The sequence below is a fragment of the Nannospalax galili genome, unplaced genomic scaffold (assembly GCF_000622305.1).
Source record: "Nannospalax galili isolate Female #2095 unplaced genomic scaffold, S.galili_v1.0 scaffold241, whole genome shotgun sequence".
NCBI classification, from domain to species: Eukaryota; Metazoa; Chordata; class Mammalia; order Rodentia; family Spalacidae; genus Nannospalax; species Nannospalax galili.
Genome location: NW_008345602.1, coordinates 1986601 through 2004160, shown reverse-complemented (window position 1 = coordinate 2004160; position 17560 = coordinate 1986601). Strand labels below are relative to the sequence as shown.

Genomic DNA, 17560 nt, shown 5'->3' with positions numbered 1-17560 from the left:
CCCAATAGAGGGATGCTTTTGGAAGCCCTTGTCAAGAAATTCCAGTGGACTTTCATATGAACATTTGAAAATTGCCCTGTTCTGACTTTTTTCTAGTTCTCTGTCTAGAACATGTAATGCTAATTACTCTTGCCTTTACTTCTCCTTCATATCTCCTATTCATGATTCAAGGATGTTCTTTTCCCCCTAGAGATAAGAGTTATACAATTTGGGAGTCTTTTGGATAGACCCACTGAAGGGGTACTTCAACTGCCTCACCCTGCATCCCTGTTCAGGATGGAAGAAGCTAGAGCGGTCTGCATCCCGATTCCCTATTGGCAATTTGGGTAACCTCTTTAGAGGATACTATGATAAGAATAGGAGGTAGGAATTGGCTAGGCAGTTAGGGTAAAAAGACCCCAAAGAAAAGTAGCCAGTTTCTTGGCTAAAAGTCAAAATGTCCTTGGGACTATTATCAACATACTCTGTTCCAAAGGCCAAAAATGTCAAAAAATTTTGGAGCTTGTATCTAATCCTTAAAAGATTTTAGTGTTACCTCTTCAGAGGGGGGAATGTTAGAGTAGCCAAAAGCCCCATAAAAATCAATCAATCAATCAAAGAATAAAAAAGAGTATATGATGTTATCAGAAAAAAAGTGATGGGGAAATATGGGAGGATTTGGAGAGGAGGAAGTGGTCATGGATTTGATCAAAACACCTTATATACATGTATGAAATTCTCAATAAATTATTTGTGTAAATAAAAAAAACAAAAAAAAAACAAATGAATTCACTCTTTATGTATTTCAGAGACTTTAACATAGAGCTAAATTTAATGATTTCATAGCAAGGCCAAGAGGAGAGTGGGCAAGGAGAAAAATACATGATAGAGTCTGGAGCTCCTTAAAAGCTGGACTATGTGGGCCTTTGGATTTTATTCCAAGTATCTTCGAAATTTTGGACTACTTAGGCAATTGCTTTATTTCAACATAAAATGTACATGTAGAAAATTTTATAATTAAAAAAATCTGACTTGCAATCATAATATTGAGATATTTTTAAAAATACAAATAAGGGCTAGGCATGGTGGTGCCTTTAATCCAAGCACTCCAAGGCAGAGGCAAGTGGAGCTCTGTGAGATCAAGGCCAGCCTGGTCTCTTGAAGCTGGGGCTACAAGGAGACTCTGTCTCAAAAAACAAAACAAAACAAAAGAAACAAAGAAAACAACAACAATAAAAAACTAGTAAGGATGTCATGGAATTCATATTTAGAGAAGTATCAGTTGGAATGTACTATCAATTCTATGCCTACTTCATTCTCTCTCTGCTGGGCCTCTACCCTAAATGTCAGTACTAAATGACACAATTAACAGTTTAATTGGAAATTGTATTGTCCAATTTAGACTTCTGTTAAGATATGGTATAAAATTAACTCCACTGAATTTCATGTTGCTAAGTTACCATGAATCAACTTTAAAAACCATAGTTGTAAACATTAATTATTTTATAATAGATGAGAAATACCTTTGAGTATTTATAATTTATGTAGCCATATAATTCATGGTGTAAAAATTACAACATATAACCCAAACATATGACATTCAACCTCTGGAAATTTGAGGTTGTATCACAACTTTCCTATAAGAAAGGTGAGGGCATTACCCCTTGACCCCACATGGCATCTGTTTGAGCAGTGCTTATAACTGATTCAAAAGACTAGTGGGTTTTAGAAGACTCATATTTTGCTTATTTTCAGGTAAACCATGTTTCCCGTGCCCATTTAAAAGTAATAGTATTAGCTATAGATTTTGTTTTCATCTTATTTATTATTTATTTATTTATTTATTTATTTATTTATTTATTTATTTATTTATTTATTTTGACCCTGATTCCACATAGCCCCATTTTGGACAAGAAAGACAGATATCTGCAGCTCACTGGTGAGTCAGTCTAGCCAAATGAATGGACTTCAGATTCAAAGAGGGGATTTGGTTAAAAAAGTAAAGATGGAGAGCAATCCAGGAAAGACACCTGATATCAACCTCTGGCTTCCACATGCACATGCACGTGAACAAACCACACACTAACCCCCTCCCCCCAACACAGAATGCTTCAATGACCTTTACTGTAGCCCGTAGGAATGTCATCTTGTGTAATCCACAAAATACAGAAGCCAAGAAATGGCCCACATAAATTTTGCATTTCTGTATTTTCCAAAGTCAATGTCAGACATTCAAAGCCACTTTAGGTAAGTGGAGACCCCCAATGGGCAAAGTCTGTCTGCAGGAATTAACTGTGAACAGGAGTCATTGCCAGTTTTTTTTTGTTTTTTTTTTTTAATGTGTCTGTGCAGGAAAATGAAAACACAGCTTTTGAAATAATGAGAATAAAGATCTGATTTTAGAACATGAAGTATCTACAATATGTGACTGCCAAATTGATAATGGTCTTTGCAAATTTACAACTTTTGGCATTTACAATGATAAAAACATTAAAAAACACCCTAAATTCTGATGGTTTGTGATGGAATTTTTCATTACTCAACATATTTTTAAGTCTCAGTAAAAAGTTCAGATACTGACTCTGTCTACCAGCAGGAGGTATGCATCTGTCTGAGTGTGCCTTTCCTTTGTGGCCCTGAACTGTATGTCTTCAAGTCTTTTTGAAATGAAAATAATAACCATAATAGTGTCTAATAATAACAAGCCAATTATCCCCAACTCAGGGAGGACAGAGGGAAGGCAAGTAATGATCTACTGGGTTTGTATATCTTCAGAGAACAAGAAATACAAGTAATTTTCTTTCTTTTCAGGATACCTGCAATAGGTCTCTGTGGAGACAAAGGCTCCAGAGGTGTATTTCTAAAATGGTGTCAACTAAATGTAGGGGAAAACCCACAGGAAGAAGTGAGGGCAATCCTGACACTAACCACACAGAAAGAATAAGGGGGAAAAAGCACTTTGCTTTCATTGATGCAGAAGATGGATACTCTGTCTTTGGTCATGTGAGTTTTGGAAGAGCCAGTCAGAATAACTGCTGCTTCATTCATGAGTCATGGAGCACACATATTTTCGGAGAAAAAAATCTGATGAATAAAATATTGGTTTTCAGGCAAGTGGGAAAAAATCTAAGATCTTAGAAAAAGTTTCAGAATTAGAATTTCGAATTCCATGGTACTGCTGTTCTCCATCTTCTTTGAGGATACTGCGGCAGTGCTTTCCAGATTCCCCTTAGAGGTCTCCCATCCAAACCTAGTCCTGGCATGACTGAAACACACAGTGTGCCATAGAGGTGGTCACAATACCTTAATAATGTGCTTCTAAACTCTCATGAGTTAATGGTATTAAATATGTGAGAGGCAAAACTACAGAATTATACTACTACAAAAACAAAAATAAATGAATAGCAAAGAACTGGCAGGCTTTCTTTCACTGCATTTGACCCTGGGCTAGAAATTAGAAAGCTATTTTCAGGACTAATGTTATTTTAAAATATATAGTGGGTTTGTAACTCTACTAAAAAATAAGAATTGGGTGAAATAAGTTGAGTCATTTATAATAAAAAAAACAAGACAATTACCATTCAAATTAAAATTAAATGTTCCATCTTTACAAAGGTAGTCAAAATAAGGTAGAAGTTCTACAGTCTGTATTCAGGGAGTTCACACTAGAATGGTTCTTAAGTATTGTCAATCACCTGAAATGCTTCTTCCTTATAATCAGCTTTGAACTCACCAATGATGACCAGACCACAACCACAGTGTACCCAAGCACAGTATGTCCCATGCTCACTACTTTCTGATATGCACATGACTGTGAAATCTAAATAAAGGACCAATTAGGCCTCTTAGTTCTAGGTCCAAAGTAAGTGGGGCTATTATTGTATAAAGAAGAAAATACATGAACTTTCACTACAGGGAAAAAAAAAAAGCTAGAGTTAAAAATACAAATTGTCTAACTTGTCACATGAAATAGGAGTCCATCTGTTAATTCCATCCTACATATATATTACCAACACAGGCCATAAATGCTGTTTTCAGCTCTTGCGACAGACCTGGGGCAAATAGTGGATCCCAGTTTTGCCATCATGTACCATATAATTAGCAAGCCCTTTCCCTTTCTATGTCTTAAAAACCACACACTTCTGGAGCTGGAGAGATGGCTCAGCAGTTAAGAGCACTGACTGCTCTTGTAGAGGACCCAGGTTCGGTCCTCAGAACCTACTTGGCGGATAACAACCATCCCTAACTCCAATTCCAGGGTATCTGAAGCCCTCTTCTAACCTCCATGAGCATTATATGACATGGGTGCACTTAAATACATGCAGGCAATACACTCATACACGTAAAATAAAAATAATAAAATAAAATATTTAAAACCAAAAAAATCACATACATTTCTATTTGAAGTATTTCAGTCCAAAAGTGGTATATATTATTATAAGTCACATTACTATCTATTAGATTACTAGCTATGCACCAGAATCACCAAAAGAGCTTTTTGGGAACCTACATTGAACAAACACTGAGTCTAATTATCCTCAATCCTAACCGACACTTCCTAAACACAAGAATGAATTAGTATGTCTCATAAGTAGCTATGAACTTAAAAAAATCTAAGTTATGATTTATAGCCAGGTTTAAAAACAATTATAACTGATAAAATTAAGAAATTTACTAGGTAGTTCCGACTATGCACTGGAAAATTTTTCACCTAGAGAATTTTGTTTTTGTTTTTTGAGACAGGGTTTCCTTGTAGCCCCAGCTGGCCTGGAACTTGCTATATAGACCAGGCTGACTTGGATCTCACAGAGATCTGCCTGCCTCTGCCTCTAAGGTGCTGGGATTAAAGGCGCTCAGTACTACAGCCAGCTTTCCTTGGAGAACTTTAAAGCACAGATTGCTAGGCTTTTCCTCCATGGATTGTGATTCCAGTAGATACAGAGGAGGGACCCTAACCATTTGCTCTTATAACATGTCTAAGTGGCTGTGATGCTACTGGTCTCATGACCAGAGTTTGAGGATCACTGAAGAGAGAGCAAAAGAAGAGTGGTGTTAAGCCTGCAGGAAAGCATCCTCAATAAGGTAGGGGCAAAAGGGAGGCCTCTAGACCTTATCTGACTGCTGCTGAACCAATCATCTAGACGGACTCTCAGATACTATCTGAAAACTTGGAGGCTTTGAGCAAGTGTTTCCTTTCCCAGCAAAACGTTCGTTTCCATAAATTTCCTGGTTCATTTCCCTGCACTGTAGTCACTGAATCGCAGAGTCCAAAGTTCAAACTCACTTCTTCTCTTTGATCTGAAAGCATGCGTATAAACATTTTCAGAACTTGAAAAAAATTCAGGGACAATTATAATGCTACCTGTAGAAAGACCATTTTAGCAGAAACTGCCGGGCGGCCTTAGGAAAACTGGGTCTTCCTTCATAGGGCTTCAGTGCTTGCATCATCACGTTGTCCAGCCAGGCGGCCCACTGCTCCAGTGTGCTCTGCTGCTGAAGCGTCATCTTGAAGTCTGTTTCTAGTCTCTGAACCATGTTGTCATCACACTGGCACACCCAGGAAGCCTGCTCCTGCAACAGGTCACAGTTGAAAAGTTAAACTCTGCAGCTTTGCACTGAGTGTCAGCACACATATTAGATGCAGGAGGGGATGTATTAATAAAAGAAAACTTCAAAGAGTTAATTTAAATGAATTAAGACATTAACAAATACTTGTCAGCAATTAAGTATACTGCCAGCTTTAGGGGTTTAGTATTTGTCCTTGCTCATCCTGTGAAGTGGTGTGGTGACTTTTTTCTATATTGGCTAGGCTTTGTGAGAAAGGAGAAATTCTTAAGGAAGGCAGATGCCTGAACCTGCAAGGGGCTGTTTTTCCCCCTAGTTTTATACTGCTTTAAAGTTTCTCCCACACTTAACAGATAAAAATTTAAAGCCATTTTAGAAGACTTAGAATAAGTCAAGAAGAATAAATGGATTCAATTGGCCAAAAGTGGTCCCTCAAGATTAACACAAAAACAAACACTGAATGGTACTAGGTAGAAACATATGCTGTGTGAGTTTACCAATCGGGAACAGAAACCTCAAGGGCTATCAAGGCAAAACTACAAATGCAAATTAATTCACAGAACTGAAAACAACAACAACAAAACCTCTTTTGAGAAAATGCAGACATGCTACCTGCCAAGAAACTTGATTACTGTAATTTCCCTTCTGCTTCTGGTTGGGAAGTTTCATGTTTGGTGACAGCAACAAAAATAGGAACTTTTAAAGTTATTTTTCTGTGGTGGTCTAAGTTTTATGATGTTTCCTGCGTCATGCTGTATTTTAAGATAAAAAGAAAAAATAATCTGTTCCTCAAGATCAAAACGTAATTATTTGGTAACATGTTACTTGACAGTCGAAAGACAGAGATTTTAACTGAGGCCCTAATTTACCAAACTGACTTTAAACAATTTATTTGTTCTGTGTGAGTCTCCGTTACCCTATGCATAAAATAGGTAAGTGAAATTTTCCTGAAAAGAGTCTATGGCCTTTATTCTACATACTCTTAGAGAATAAGTTGATTCAAATTCACAATTTCAATAAATCTATGATTTCATCCCTTTAGTTCCAGCGTCTCTCCTGATCCCACAGATTTTTCTCTTCAAGGGTCATTCCAACCTAGAGGCGTTTCAAATGCAAACTGTTCCCAAATCAATGCATTCAGTTCTCCAGGGAAACTTGCAGCTTCTCTTCCATCTCAGGTGATGATACCATCTACTATCCTCTTTTCTTTTATCTCATTAATCATAAATACTTTCAGTTGTTACCCTCTAAATACCAATTGTAAAGACACTGAAGTGTGAATATAGAAAAAATATGAATAACAAAAAAGAAATAAGACTCTCTAAGAGGGTAGCACTAAAAAATAGCTACAGCGTATCCTTCAAGTTTTTCACTCATATAAAGCACACCACATGCATATGCTATATTATTTATGCATACATGTTATGTTTAATATATTTATTATATGCTTATTCATAGTTACACATCATTTGTTTTTATTTTTATTTATGTTTATGCATATGTAAATAACTAAAATAGAAGAGGATCATATAATATGTTCTATGTAGTATTCTGCTTGTTAATGATATAAAACTATTTTCCCACATAGGCAAATATAGAAATTTATTGTTCAGTAAGTGAATTTATTTTATTGCATGCATATATTATGATTTATATGATCAATTCTATATAATTATATATTTATTTGTTCTAATTTTTTACTGGAATAAAGCTGTAATTGAAAACTTGTTCACTACATTTTGTTTACATTTTTACTTATTTCAACCTGATAGATTTATATAAGAACAGTTAAAATTTCTAATATTGTCAAATGTTTCCTGGAAATTTTAAGTCAGTTTAAGAGTCCATGAGTTCCCAGAGAAGAATTTAAAGCACCATAATAGTTACACAGTGAGGTGTCTAAGTGTTTTTGTTTTTTTTTTTCACTAAACCCTTCTCTGTATACATACAGTAATGTTACTTATATGAACCTGTTAGACAGCAAAATTCTAGAACCTTTTCATTTTGCAAATAAAAAATATCCCCCATGTAAGGAGGTTGTTTTTGTTTGTATGCCAATACTAGGATGAGGAACTTACAGATATCCATGGAGTAATTTCATTTCTTACCCCCTCAATCAAACTCAGTATTTATCTGAAGATGTTTTTTGTCAAGATAGGATGATAATCTAAAACCTAATTTAGAGAAGAGCACAGCTTAATAACATGGATTTCAAAGACTTTCGTATTATACTTTATTTTACTTTGTCTCTAGAATACACACTGACAGTATAGTTTACACTGTAAATATTTCTTTGTGACCAGGATTCAGGTATTTTGGGCCTGGAGAGATGGCTCAGTAGTTAAAAGCATTTACTGCTCTTTCAGAAGATCCAGGTTCAATTCCCAAGCACCCATACGGCAGCTAACAAACCATCTATAACTCCAGTTCAAGGGGATCTGATGCCTTCTTCTGACCTCCATGGGCATTGCATGACATGAGTGTACTTACACACATGCAATCAACTCATACACATAAAAAATAAAAATAAAATAAATACAATATTTAAAAGAATTCAGATATTTTAATTTTATAACTGAAAAAGCTAAAAATAAACATTTAAAGATGTTTTAGCTTATATAAAAATAATATCCAAGATGGTAAATAGCAAGGAACTTCAAAATTACACTGCATTTTAAATATAGAAATTCAAATACTGAATGATCAGGTTATCAGGTCAGGACACCCAAACCTATTTAATCTATAATGTGAATGAAAATTGATTTATACAAGAAAATTTATACAAGAACAGCACCATTGTAACACTATGAATTAATTAAGAAAGAAAGCCAATTAAGTTGCAATAGAAAAGTTGTCTTGAATATACAAAGAAACAAGGACTTATTGAGAAGAGAATGAAGTAGTAAGAACAGATTTAGAGATATCCTGAAAGGAACTTCCACCCTCTTAGCATGCTGGAATATTTCCATATGTAATTTCATTGTTTCAAACTGAAGTTTCTTTATTGTAAGAATTTGACCCTTTTATTTGTCAGTCTTATAGAGGTTAATCTTAGAAGAGGCAGTGGCAAGTTCCAAATGGACAGAGAAAGTGATGCAAGATGGAATGGGAAACAGGGTACCCTGAGGAAACCTGTCTAAGCTTGGAACAAAAAAAGACACAAGGAGGTTAAACAGGAAATATGCTAAGTCGAGCAGTCATTAAAATGAACAAGGAAGTAAAATGTAGGTGAAATGAATGGCTAACCACTATGTTTATGGTCTTCCAAGGAAAGGAAAGTTGTTTTTAAGAGGAGATGCTTAATCATATAGGTTTCAGCACTAATGACTGTAATGATGGACACAGAACACCTTGACAGTTGACCATAACGGAAGAGAAAGGGTAATCTCAAAGTTGCTGAGTACAGGATAAATAGTAGACACATACTTGACCATTTATATACAGCAATGTCCTCAAGAGCAATGTTTATGAGCAAGGAAGAACTCCTTTGTATACACATTTGATTCAACACAGCACATAAACAGACATGAAAAAATGCTAAGAGAATATTAATAATCTTCCTCAAATATTAATTGAAATTAGTATTTTCTGTTACTAAGCTGAAATTACATCTAGAAACTGGGAGTTGTCTTACCAGTTTGACTTCAAAGTTGTTTTACCTTAACTTTTCTTAAGGTCCTTTTTACATATATCTTTTTAAAATGAATATTTGAAATAAATACTAAAAGTACAGATTTTAAAGAAATATAATTTTACAATATTCTTAGCAAATGAGTTCTTGTAAATCTTTTGAAATATGTAAAGTAAATGGTGTTGTAAACCCAAGACAGTTTGTTATGGTAAAGGTTATGTGTTTAGGTAAAAATGTAACCAGTCTGTCTGTATACATATAGATGACAGACAGATAGATGGAAAAGAAACTGAAAAAGTATATATCAGAAATTTAAGCCTAATTCATGAAAGTCACAATGAATGAACACAACAAACTTATTTGTCCAAGCTTGAATATTAGTATTTATTATTAAATAATAAAGCTAGACATGATGTAGAGATTAAAATTTCTTATAAATATAAGTAGTTAATAATTAGTTTTTTTTACAAAATGTTATTTTAATAGCTACACTGTAAACTTACCCATTGAAAGTTTATTATTTAAAGCTACCTTTAGTTTACTCAGAGTTGAGCATCTCTAACTGAAATCAATGAAAACCTTTCTCATTTTCCCCCAAAGAAGCTCTACACCCATTTTATTTGTTATCTCCCAGTCTTTCAAATCCCCACCATGATGCAGCCACAAGTCTCTGTCACTCATTCACATCACTTCATATAGATGGAAGTATGCAACCAGCTTTTTCACTGAACTAGCATAATTTTGCCAAGGCTTATCAAGATTGTGATATGAATCAAGGTTTAAGTTCCTTTTATTACTCCTAATAGTCCATTGCATAGATAAATAACATTTTGTTTATTTATTAGTCAATGTATTTTGAGTTGTTTCCCCTTATGCCTGCCTAATACGAACAATGGTGTAACATAGGCTGGGCCTCTCAACCCGAAGATCCAAAATTTGGAAAACACTGAGAATGTTGAATGCTCAAAATTTTTGTGTTTTGGAACATTCTGGTGTCCAGATTTTTGGATTATGAATAATCATGTTGTAAAGTCTATTAAATGTTCCAAAATTTCAAAACACCCAAACATTTCTCAAGCACTTCAGCTAGGATCACTCAACTCCGCTAGGCTGTTGTGTGGACAATTTCCATTTACTTGGCTATATACCAAGAAGTGGAACTGTTCAGTCATATGGTGACTTTATGCTTATCTTTTTGAGGAAATGTCAGACTGTCTCAAGTGGTTGTGGCACTTTTAATTCCCATCATCAGCAGTGTGTGAAATGCTAATTTCTCCAGCTCTCCAGGGACAAAAACTGATATTTTCTGTCTTTTGATCATATCCATTTTAGTGTGCATGAAATGGTATCTCCTTAAGGTTTTAAACTGCATTTCCTTGGTGGCTAATGGTGTTAAGCACAAGAATGCTTATTGGCCACTTGTCTCTTTTCCTTAGAGAAATGTCTATTTAGATGTTTTTGCCATTTCAAATCAGGTAGTCTTTAAAATAATGAGTTGCAATAGCCCTTTATATACTCTATGTACAAGTTATTTAAAAGATAGGAGTCTAACATTCTCCTCACATTTCTTGATGGACTCTTTTGAACTCCAAACATGTAAAATTTGGATTTTGTTCAATTTAGATATATTTTTAAAACATTTTATTTATTATTTTATGTATGAATGTATTGCCTGCATGTTTGTAAGTGTGCCTTTGTCATGCAATGCCTGTGGAGGTCAAAAGGGGGCACTGGGGGACTGGAGAGATGACTCAGTGGTTAAGAACACTGCTCTTGCAGAGGACCTGGGTTCAGTTGCCAGCACCCACACGGTGGCTATGAACTGTCCTTAACTCCAGTTCTAGGGGAATTCAATGCCCTCTTCTGACTTCCCACAGCATTGGATGACACGGGTGCACTCACAGACATGCAGGCAATATACTCATACACATAAAATAAAAATAATAAATAAAACATTTTTTTAAAAAAAGAAGAGGGCATTGGATTCCCTGGAATTGGAGTTATGGATGGTTGCTAGCCACCATGTGGGTGCAGGGGATTGAACACAGGTCCTCTGCAAGAGCAGCCAATGCTCTTAACTGCTGAGTCACCTCTTTGGCCCCAACTTAGGCATATTTTTAGTTATTGCTCATGTTTTAGAGCAGAAATTTTTTCACTTTTATATTATAAGAATCAGCTATGCTTTATAAATGAGATATTTGTTAAAATTCTATTATGTCATTATTAAATTATTTTTCTTTTAAAATATTTATGTGTATCAGTGTATTGCCTGCATGTATGTAAGTGCACTCATGTTGTGCAATGCCTGAGGAGTTGGATCTCCTGGAACTGAGTTATGGATGGTTTTTATCCACCATGTGGGTGCTAGAAACCAAACCTGGGTCCTCTGCAAGAGCAGTCAGTGCTCTTAACTGCTGAGCCATCTCTCCAGCCCCAATAAATTTGTAATTTTCCAAGTGTAATGTATGAGAGTAAATAAGGCTAGAGAATTTTTTTTTGGACTATCAAAGTCAAACTTACTTCAGTTAATTCTTTAAGTGAACAAAATTTCCCAGGCACCTACAATAAACTTTGTAGTAAACTTTGAAATAGAGTTGTTCTTAGTTCTTTGAAGGTAGGTTGCTGTAATAACAGAAAACTCTCTGCTTCAAAGGCTATATATACATTACTGAATACATAAATTACATAAGTGATCTGAGGTCGTCATTACAGTGGGGAAAATGAAATGCAGAGTAGTGGAGTAACTTGTTCAAATTCTCACAGATATAGAATAGTTTAATTTCTTGCCTAACTTCAGTACCTCTAATCTTTATTATCCTTTTAACACTTCAGCAAATTCATGATGTATTCTGTTGCTTTCTAGGAAAATAAACTTTGGCTGTCTTTATTTACAATAAAAGGCTCAGTAATGTCATATCTGGGCACAACATCCTCTTTGAGGATATTTGGAAGATAGCTTCAACCTGTGCATACTTCAGATTTTGAAAAGAGATGTTATGTTCCTAATTTAGAAGAACTAATCGATACCTTTATTTAAAAGACATAATTTTTGAGATGACAGAATACCTGGACATTGGCAAAGTCAACACGGTTGAGGTCACTGAGCATCTGGTTGATCTGGGAAGTGTTCTGAAGCACGGCGCGAGCTGCCTGGGCCAGGTGATTGAGCGATGTGTATCTTCGCAGAGTCTGGGCAAAGGCACTTACAGCGGCAACCTATAGAAACCCAAGGAAGCTGAGATGGGCATTGTTTTTCTTTTTTCCTTTCATAAAAGAAAGCATTGTAATCTTCAAATTGTTTCACATCAGTTAAATCTTTGATACATTTCAAAATCATTTGGTAAGAGTTTACTTGTAAATTATGTAACATTTACATTTCTTAAAGAATTATTTCTTTTTGTGTATATCGAGGTCAAAACTAAAACAAACTCCCACATTTTTTGACATCTGAGTGCAGCATTAATTAAACTAGTCTCACAAGTAACTCCTCAGCTACATCAAGAAGTTATTTTATCTAAGAGCATAGAAAAAATTTGGCTTTCATTTTTTCCCACTCTTTTTAGGAAAACTAGAAAGTAGAAAAATAAAAACATTTCTTTTTATTTGGAAAAGCAAGCTATGAAGTTCTATATTATTACTTGAATAAAATAGTTTTCATAGTACTATCATTCAGATTCACCACTATGACTTTTATTTCATAAGCTGGGGACTTTAAGGTGAAATGAGAATTTCATAGCCTTTATTACCCAATCAATTTATCAGACCAGTAACAAGAACTTTTTTTTTCAAAATTCAATTTTCTTTGAACTAAAAAACATTATTTTTATTTTATGTGTCTGAGTGTTCTGCCTGCATGTATGTAAGTACACCATGTGTGCAATGCCTTCAGAGGCCAGAAGTGGGGGTTGGATTCCCTGGAACTGGAGTTACAGATGGTTGTTAGCCACCATGTGGGTCCTGGGAACAAAACTGGGGCCCTCTGGAAGAACAAAAATGTTCTTTATCACAGATTCATCTTTCCAGCTCCAAGTTTCTTTAAATTTGATGTGGTAAATTTCCATTTGCCCTTCAGAAATCTCCTTTCCATTCATCTCTACTGTTCTCTGTTCCCAGGAAGTCTGCCCTGAATGGCATTAACTCCTCCTGTGTCCTTAGGCTTCCAGTTAGATTTGATCAAGAACAGGTACTAGTTGGAGACCAAAGGAAATGAAGAGTTGTCAGAGTTTCATTCCCTACAGTGTGCTCTCTCCTTGATAAATACCCATTATTCTAGCTGTGAGCTACTAAACCATTTCTCCTTGGCTTTCTCAACTCTGTTCACATCTTTGGAAATAAGCTTTCTTCAGTAATTCCCCACACCTTTTGCATAAGCATAAACCATTTGTTTCTTTTCTTTCTTTCCTTTTTGCTCACTATGGTAGATTGGTCCTTAGACCTCAAGCATGCTAATCAATTGCTCCACCTCTGAGCTACATCCCCTAGTGGTTGACCATTAATGGGATCTTGAATGAACTAGTTTGTGTTGCAAGATACCAAAGATCATATAAATTCTAGATAAATAGCTAATTCTCATGATTTTATGGTAACGTTACATACACAGTAGACATAATGGCTCTAATCTTTCAAAAATATCTTAAAACTCTTAACGTAGTAATAAGAATATAGACTATTGCATTAAAGTTTTGAGTACATAAGGAACATGTATCTGGAGTCATCTGGTTGAGTAGAAGAATGTGTTGACTGAGCTAAAGTGGCTCATTTGACACAGTTGTGCTAGCCCTAAATGGAATATTAGTGAAAGCTCACATATACTTAAAAATGTGCTTCCATTTTTGTAGTTCAGATTCATCGAGTATATATGATGTACCAGGTACCAGGTTAAGTTGTTTAATTGCCATCATCTCAACAAGTTATGATTTATAGAGGTTAAAAAGCTTCCTTGAGGTGGCACAGAAACTCATTTAAGTGGTAAGACACAAACCTGGGCAACCAGTCCCTACTGCTAGTCACTAAAAAGTTGTTTCCACAGTCATGGCAAACTGTCTTCATTGGCTTAGTACTCAGCTGAAAACAACTGCATATGAGCAACAACAGAAGAGCAGAAGTTACCCTGCGAATGGTAATCACCCAGATTAACCCTTAAATTAGTGAGATAGTGTTGCAGGCAGGTTGCTATAGCATTTAATCTGATGACACTGGGAAGGGAACCGCTTTCAGGTTACTTGAGGTATTGTTATGAATACAACTGATTTTTCAAATTAGAAAGATTCTTCTATCACAATCAAAGAGCATCTTCTGGGGCTGGAGAGATGGCTCAGCAGTTAAAAACACTGAATGTTCTTGCAGAAGACCCGGGTTCGAATCCCAGCACCCACATGGCAGCTAAAAAGTATCCAAAACTCCAGTTCCAGGGGATCCGACAGCCTCTTCTGTCCTCTGCGGGCATTGCACTACACTGGTGCACTTACCTACATGCAGGCAATACACGCATACACATAAAAATATAAAAATCATAAAATATAATAAAAAAGAGCATATTCTATTTTTTTTTGATGTTGGGGATACCCTTGACCTTACTATATAGCCCAGGCTAACCTTGATCTCATGATCCTCTTGCTCCAGTATCTAATGTGCTGGCATTACAGACCTGTGGGTTATAGGCATGTGGTACCACACTATGCTATAGCATCTTCTTTTTTTGCCTACCTCAATGTAGTATTCAACAACAGAACATACAGAGAGAACCATCTATGATGATGAAAATGCTCATATATGTGCTGTACAATGGTAGCCACTAGCGACATGGGGCTATTGAACACTTGAAATGTAGCTATTGTGAGTATGGAAATAAAAATCATAATTTATTTCATTTTAATTTAAAATTAAAATTTATATAGATAAATATGGTTGACTCCATTATATTGGCAGCACAATGCTAGGGCAACATATCAGTGAAATGTTGCTTTCTACATATTTTAGGGATAGAAAGCTTTATTGAAAGTTTAAGCCAAAGTAGAAAGAACTGGGAGCTACCTGTGGCTTCAGAGCACCTTGTCAGCTATAAGACCCTTAGTATATTAACTTTTTCCCCAAACTGAAGGACAAGATACATTGTTGGAGTTGAGTGGTGGATATGGCCACTTACCAAAAGCCACAAGTGTGGTTTTTTATTTCTAAATTTAGGTTAGAATACAGTTTCAGTCCAGTCTTTCTATGGAGACAGGCTCACAGATTAACTCACAGTAACATGCCAGGAGAAGATAATGTGGAGGTAGAATTCTCTAGCAATCACGGAAAGTTCTGGACTGGAACATCCATAGCTACAGTTCTGCATGATATTCTATCACTTATATATAAAGATCAGTTATGAGATAATTTTTTACTTGAAAGATGGTTTCCTAAATACACACACACACACACACACACACACACACACACACCACACGCTAACATAACTTATACCTTGGTTTGTATCATTCTCTGTGGAATATTGTTCATGGCATTGGAAAGCCAACCTTCAAGGCTTTTTGCAAAATTTCGAATGGCTTGGGTCAAGGCACCTAAATGAAAAAGAATAAAGGTAGAACAATAAAGATATCAAAGACCATTAATTTTAATGCTGGAATAGGGGAAATATATGTAAATAACATCTGATCTAACATAGAATGGAATTTATATTATTTTTCATTGATAAAAAATGTAACATTAATTCCTAACTTCTTAGAATATCTAAGGATGGTATGTTTGGCTATTTTCCCTTTTAAAGATATTTTGTTCTTAGACACTTATGACACCTGTTGGAAAATGAAAGCATTCAAATATTTTTGCTTATGGCAACATATACCAGTTGTGAATATACTTATGTGGTTTTCTATCTTGGACAAAACATTCTTCACGAATATCTTTGTGATCAAAGGCAGAAAATATTTTTTGTAAATTTTTCATTTTGATCTCAAATTCTTAACCTTATTTCTTATCTTTGGTTAAAATGAAACAATGCAAAGCTTTGTTTTTCTCTATGCAAGTATTTAAACTACAACATATGAAGTGGAATATTTATCTCTTTGTTGAAAATAGGGTAAAAATTAGAATTGCCTAAATGAAAATTTTGGATGACTATTTCCCACTTAATCTGGTAGGTAGAGCTAAAAGATCAGTGTGATAAAATTGTTGTCATAGAGAGCAATTTTACTGAGATACTACCAAGATACTATATTCTTCGTATATTTATTAAAGTCTGAAATAGGGACAGGTCCCATGACAGAATTTTATCATAGTCATAAAGTGATCAGAATCATCTTCTGTTATCACTGTTAACTGGCTGTGTTACAGCACAGAGTCTGCTTCCTGAGGCTGCTTCAGTCAGTCAATGCTACTCTACTTCCTTTGTGCCCATGAGTCCACACTGTGGGAGTAGTTTCGGATGTTTAATAAGTAAGTGTTTGAAGTACCCATAATATAAAATTAATCTTTGTGGAATCCATGCAATGTGGTAGACATAAAAATTTGCAATCTACATTAAGAAATAAGTTATATTTTTGGCCAACTGCTCCTAAGAATATAATGGTAGGATTAAAATCTTAGTTTTTTCTTTCTGTGCTCTAATGAGTGACATGATTCTTTGTTACTTTTGCTAAAACAAGCTTTTGAAGTAATTTTTCTTATACATTATTTAGAAAAATATACAAAATTTATCATCACTATAATTAAAAACTAACTGATTACAAATCTTATTTAATTGGTTCAATGGCAGAAGATATTGAAATGGCCTAAATAATGACTAGGATAGAAGGACAGACTCTTGACCATACTGATTTAGAAATCTCTTGAGAAGTCATCTTTTGACATCTCCATAGCTTCCCACATTAGCCAAAAAAGAAAAAACAAAAAAGCAAAACACTGCGCTGTGTTGTGTTATGTACTAGGACCATGGAGTGCAGGCATGAATGGAAATGAGAAGAGTGACAAACAACAACCTCTGAGATCGGTAAGACTTCGTTTAAAGTTCAATCGGCTATTTCCATTTCTCAGTTTTCCTACAATTCATATATAATAACTATTTAGTTTAAAAGGACCCCAAGAACTTCTTTATGTTGTTTATTAAACATTTCAAGTGGGCTCTATTTTATCTGGACAAACTTGATAGAAAGGAGAATACAAAACATCTATTTTGTACATTAAATAATTTCAAGTACTTACTTTTTGGTACTATGATGGTAGTGTAGGCCACCTTAATTATACTCATAATTATCTATTTAAGAATTACCAATTGAGTTTTTATACAATAATTCACACTTATTTTTTTCATTTTCAGATAAATGTATTTTAGACTATAAGAGCTTCAAGCTTACTTTAAATCTGTATGATTTGCAGACTTTTTTTTTT

General features: G+C 35.0%; 1 protein-coding gene across 4 annotated transcripts in view; it reads right to left on the bottom strand.

Moving 5' to 3' along the window:
• Rfx3 (regulatory factor X3) overlaps nt 1-17560 on the bottom strand; it is a 349065-nt gene that overhangs the window by 33715 nt on the left and 297790 nt on the right. For all 4 annotated transcript variants that reach the window (XM_029567638.1, XM_017800265.2, XM_029567639.1 and 1 more), the window contains 3 exons: nt 15638-15735; nt 12242-12391; nt 5342-5550 (listed from right to left, as the gene is read on the bottom strand). In XM_029567638.1, coding sequence (XP_029423498.1) covers nt 5342-5550; nt 12242-12391; nt 15638-15735 — 457 coding nt within the window. The remainder of the gene's footprint in view (nt 1-5341; nt 5551-12241; nt 12392-15637; nt 15736-17560) is intronic.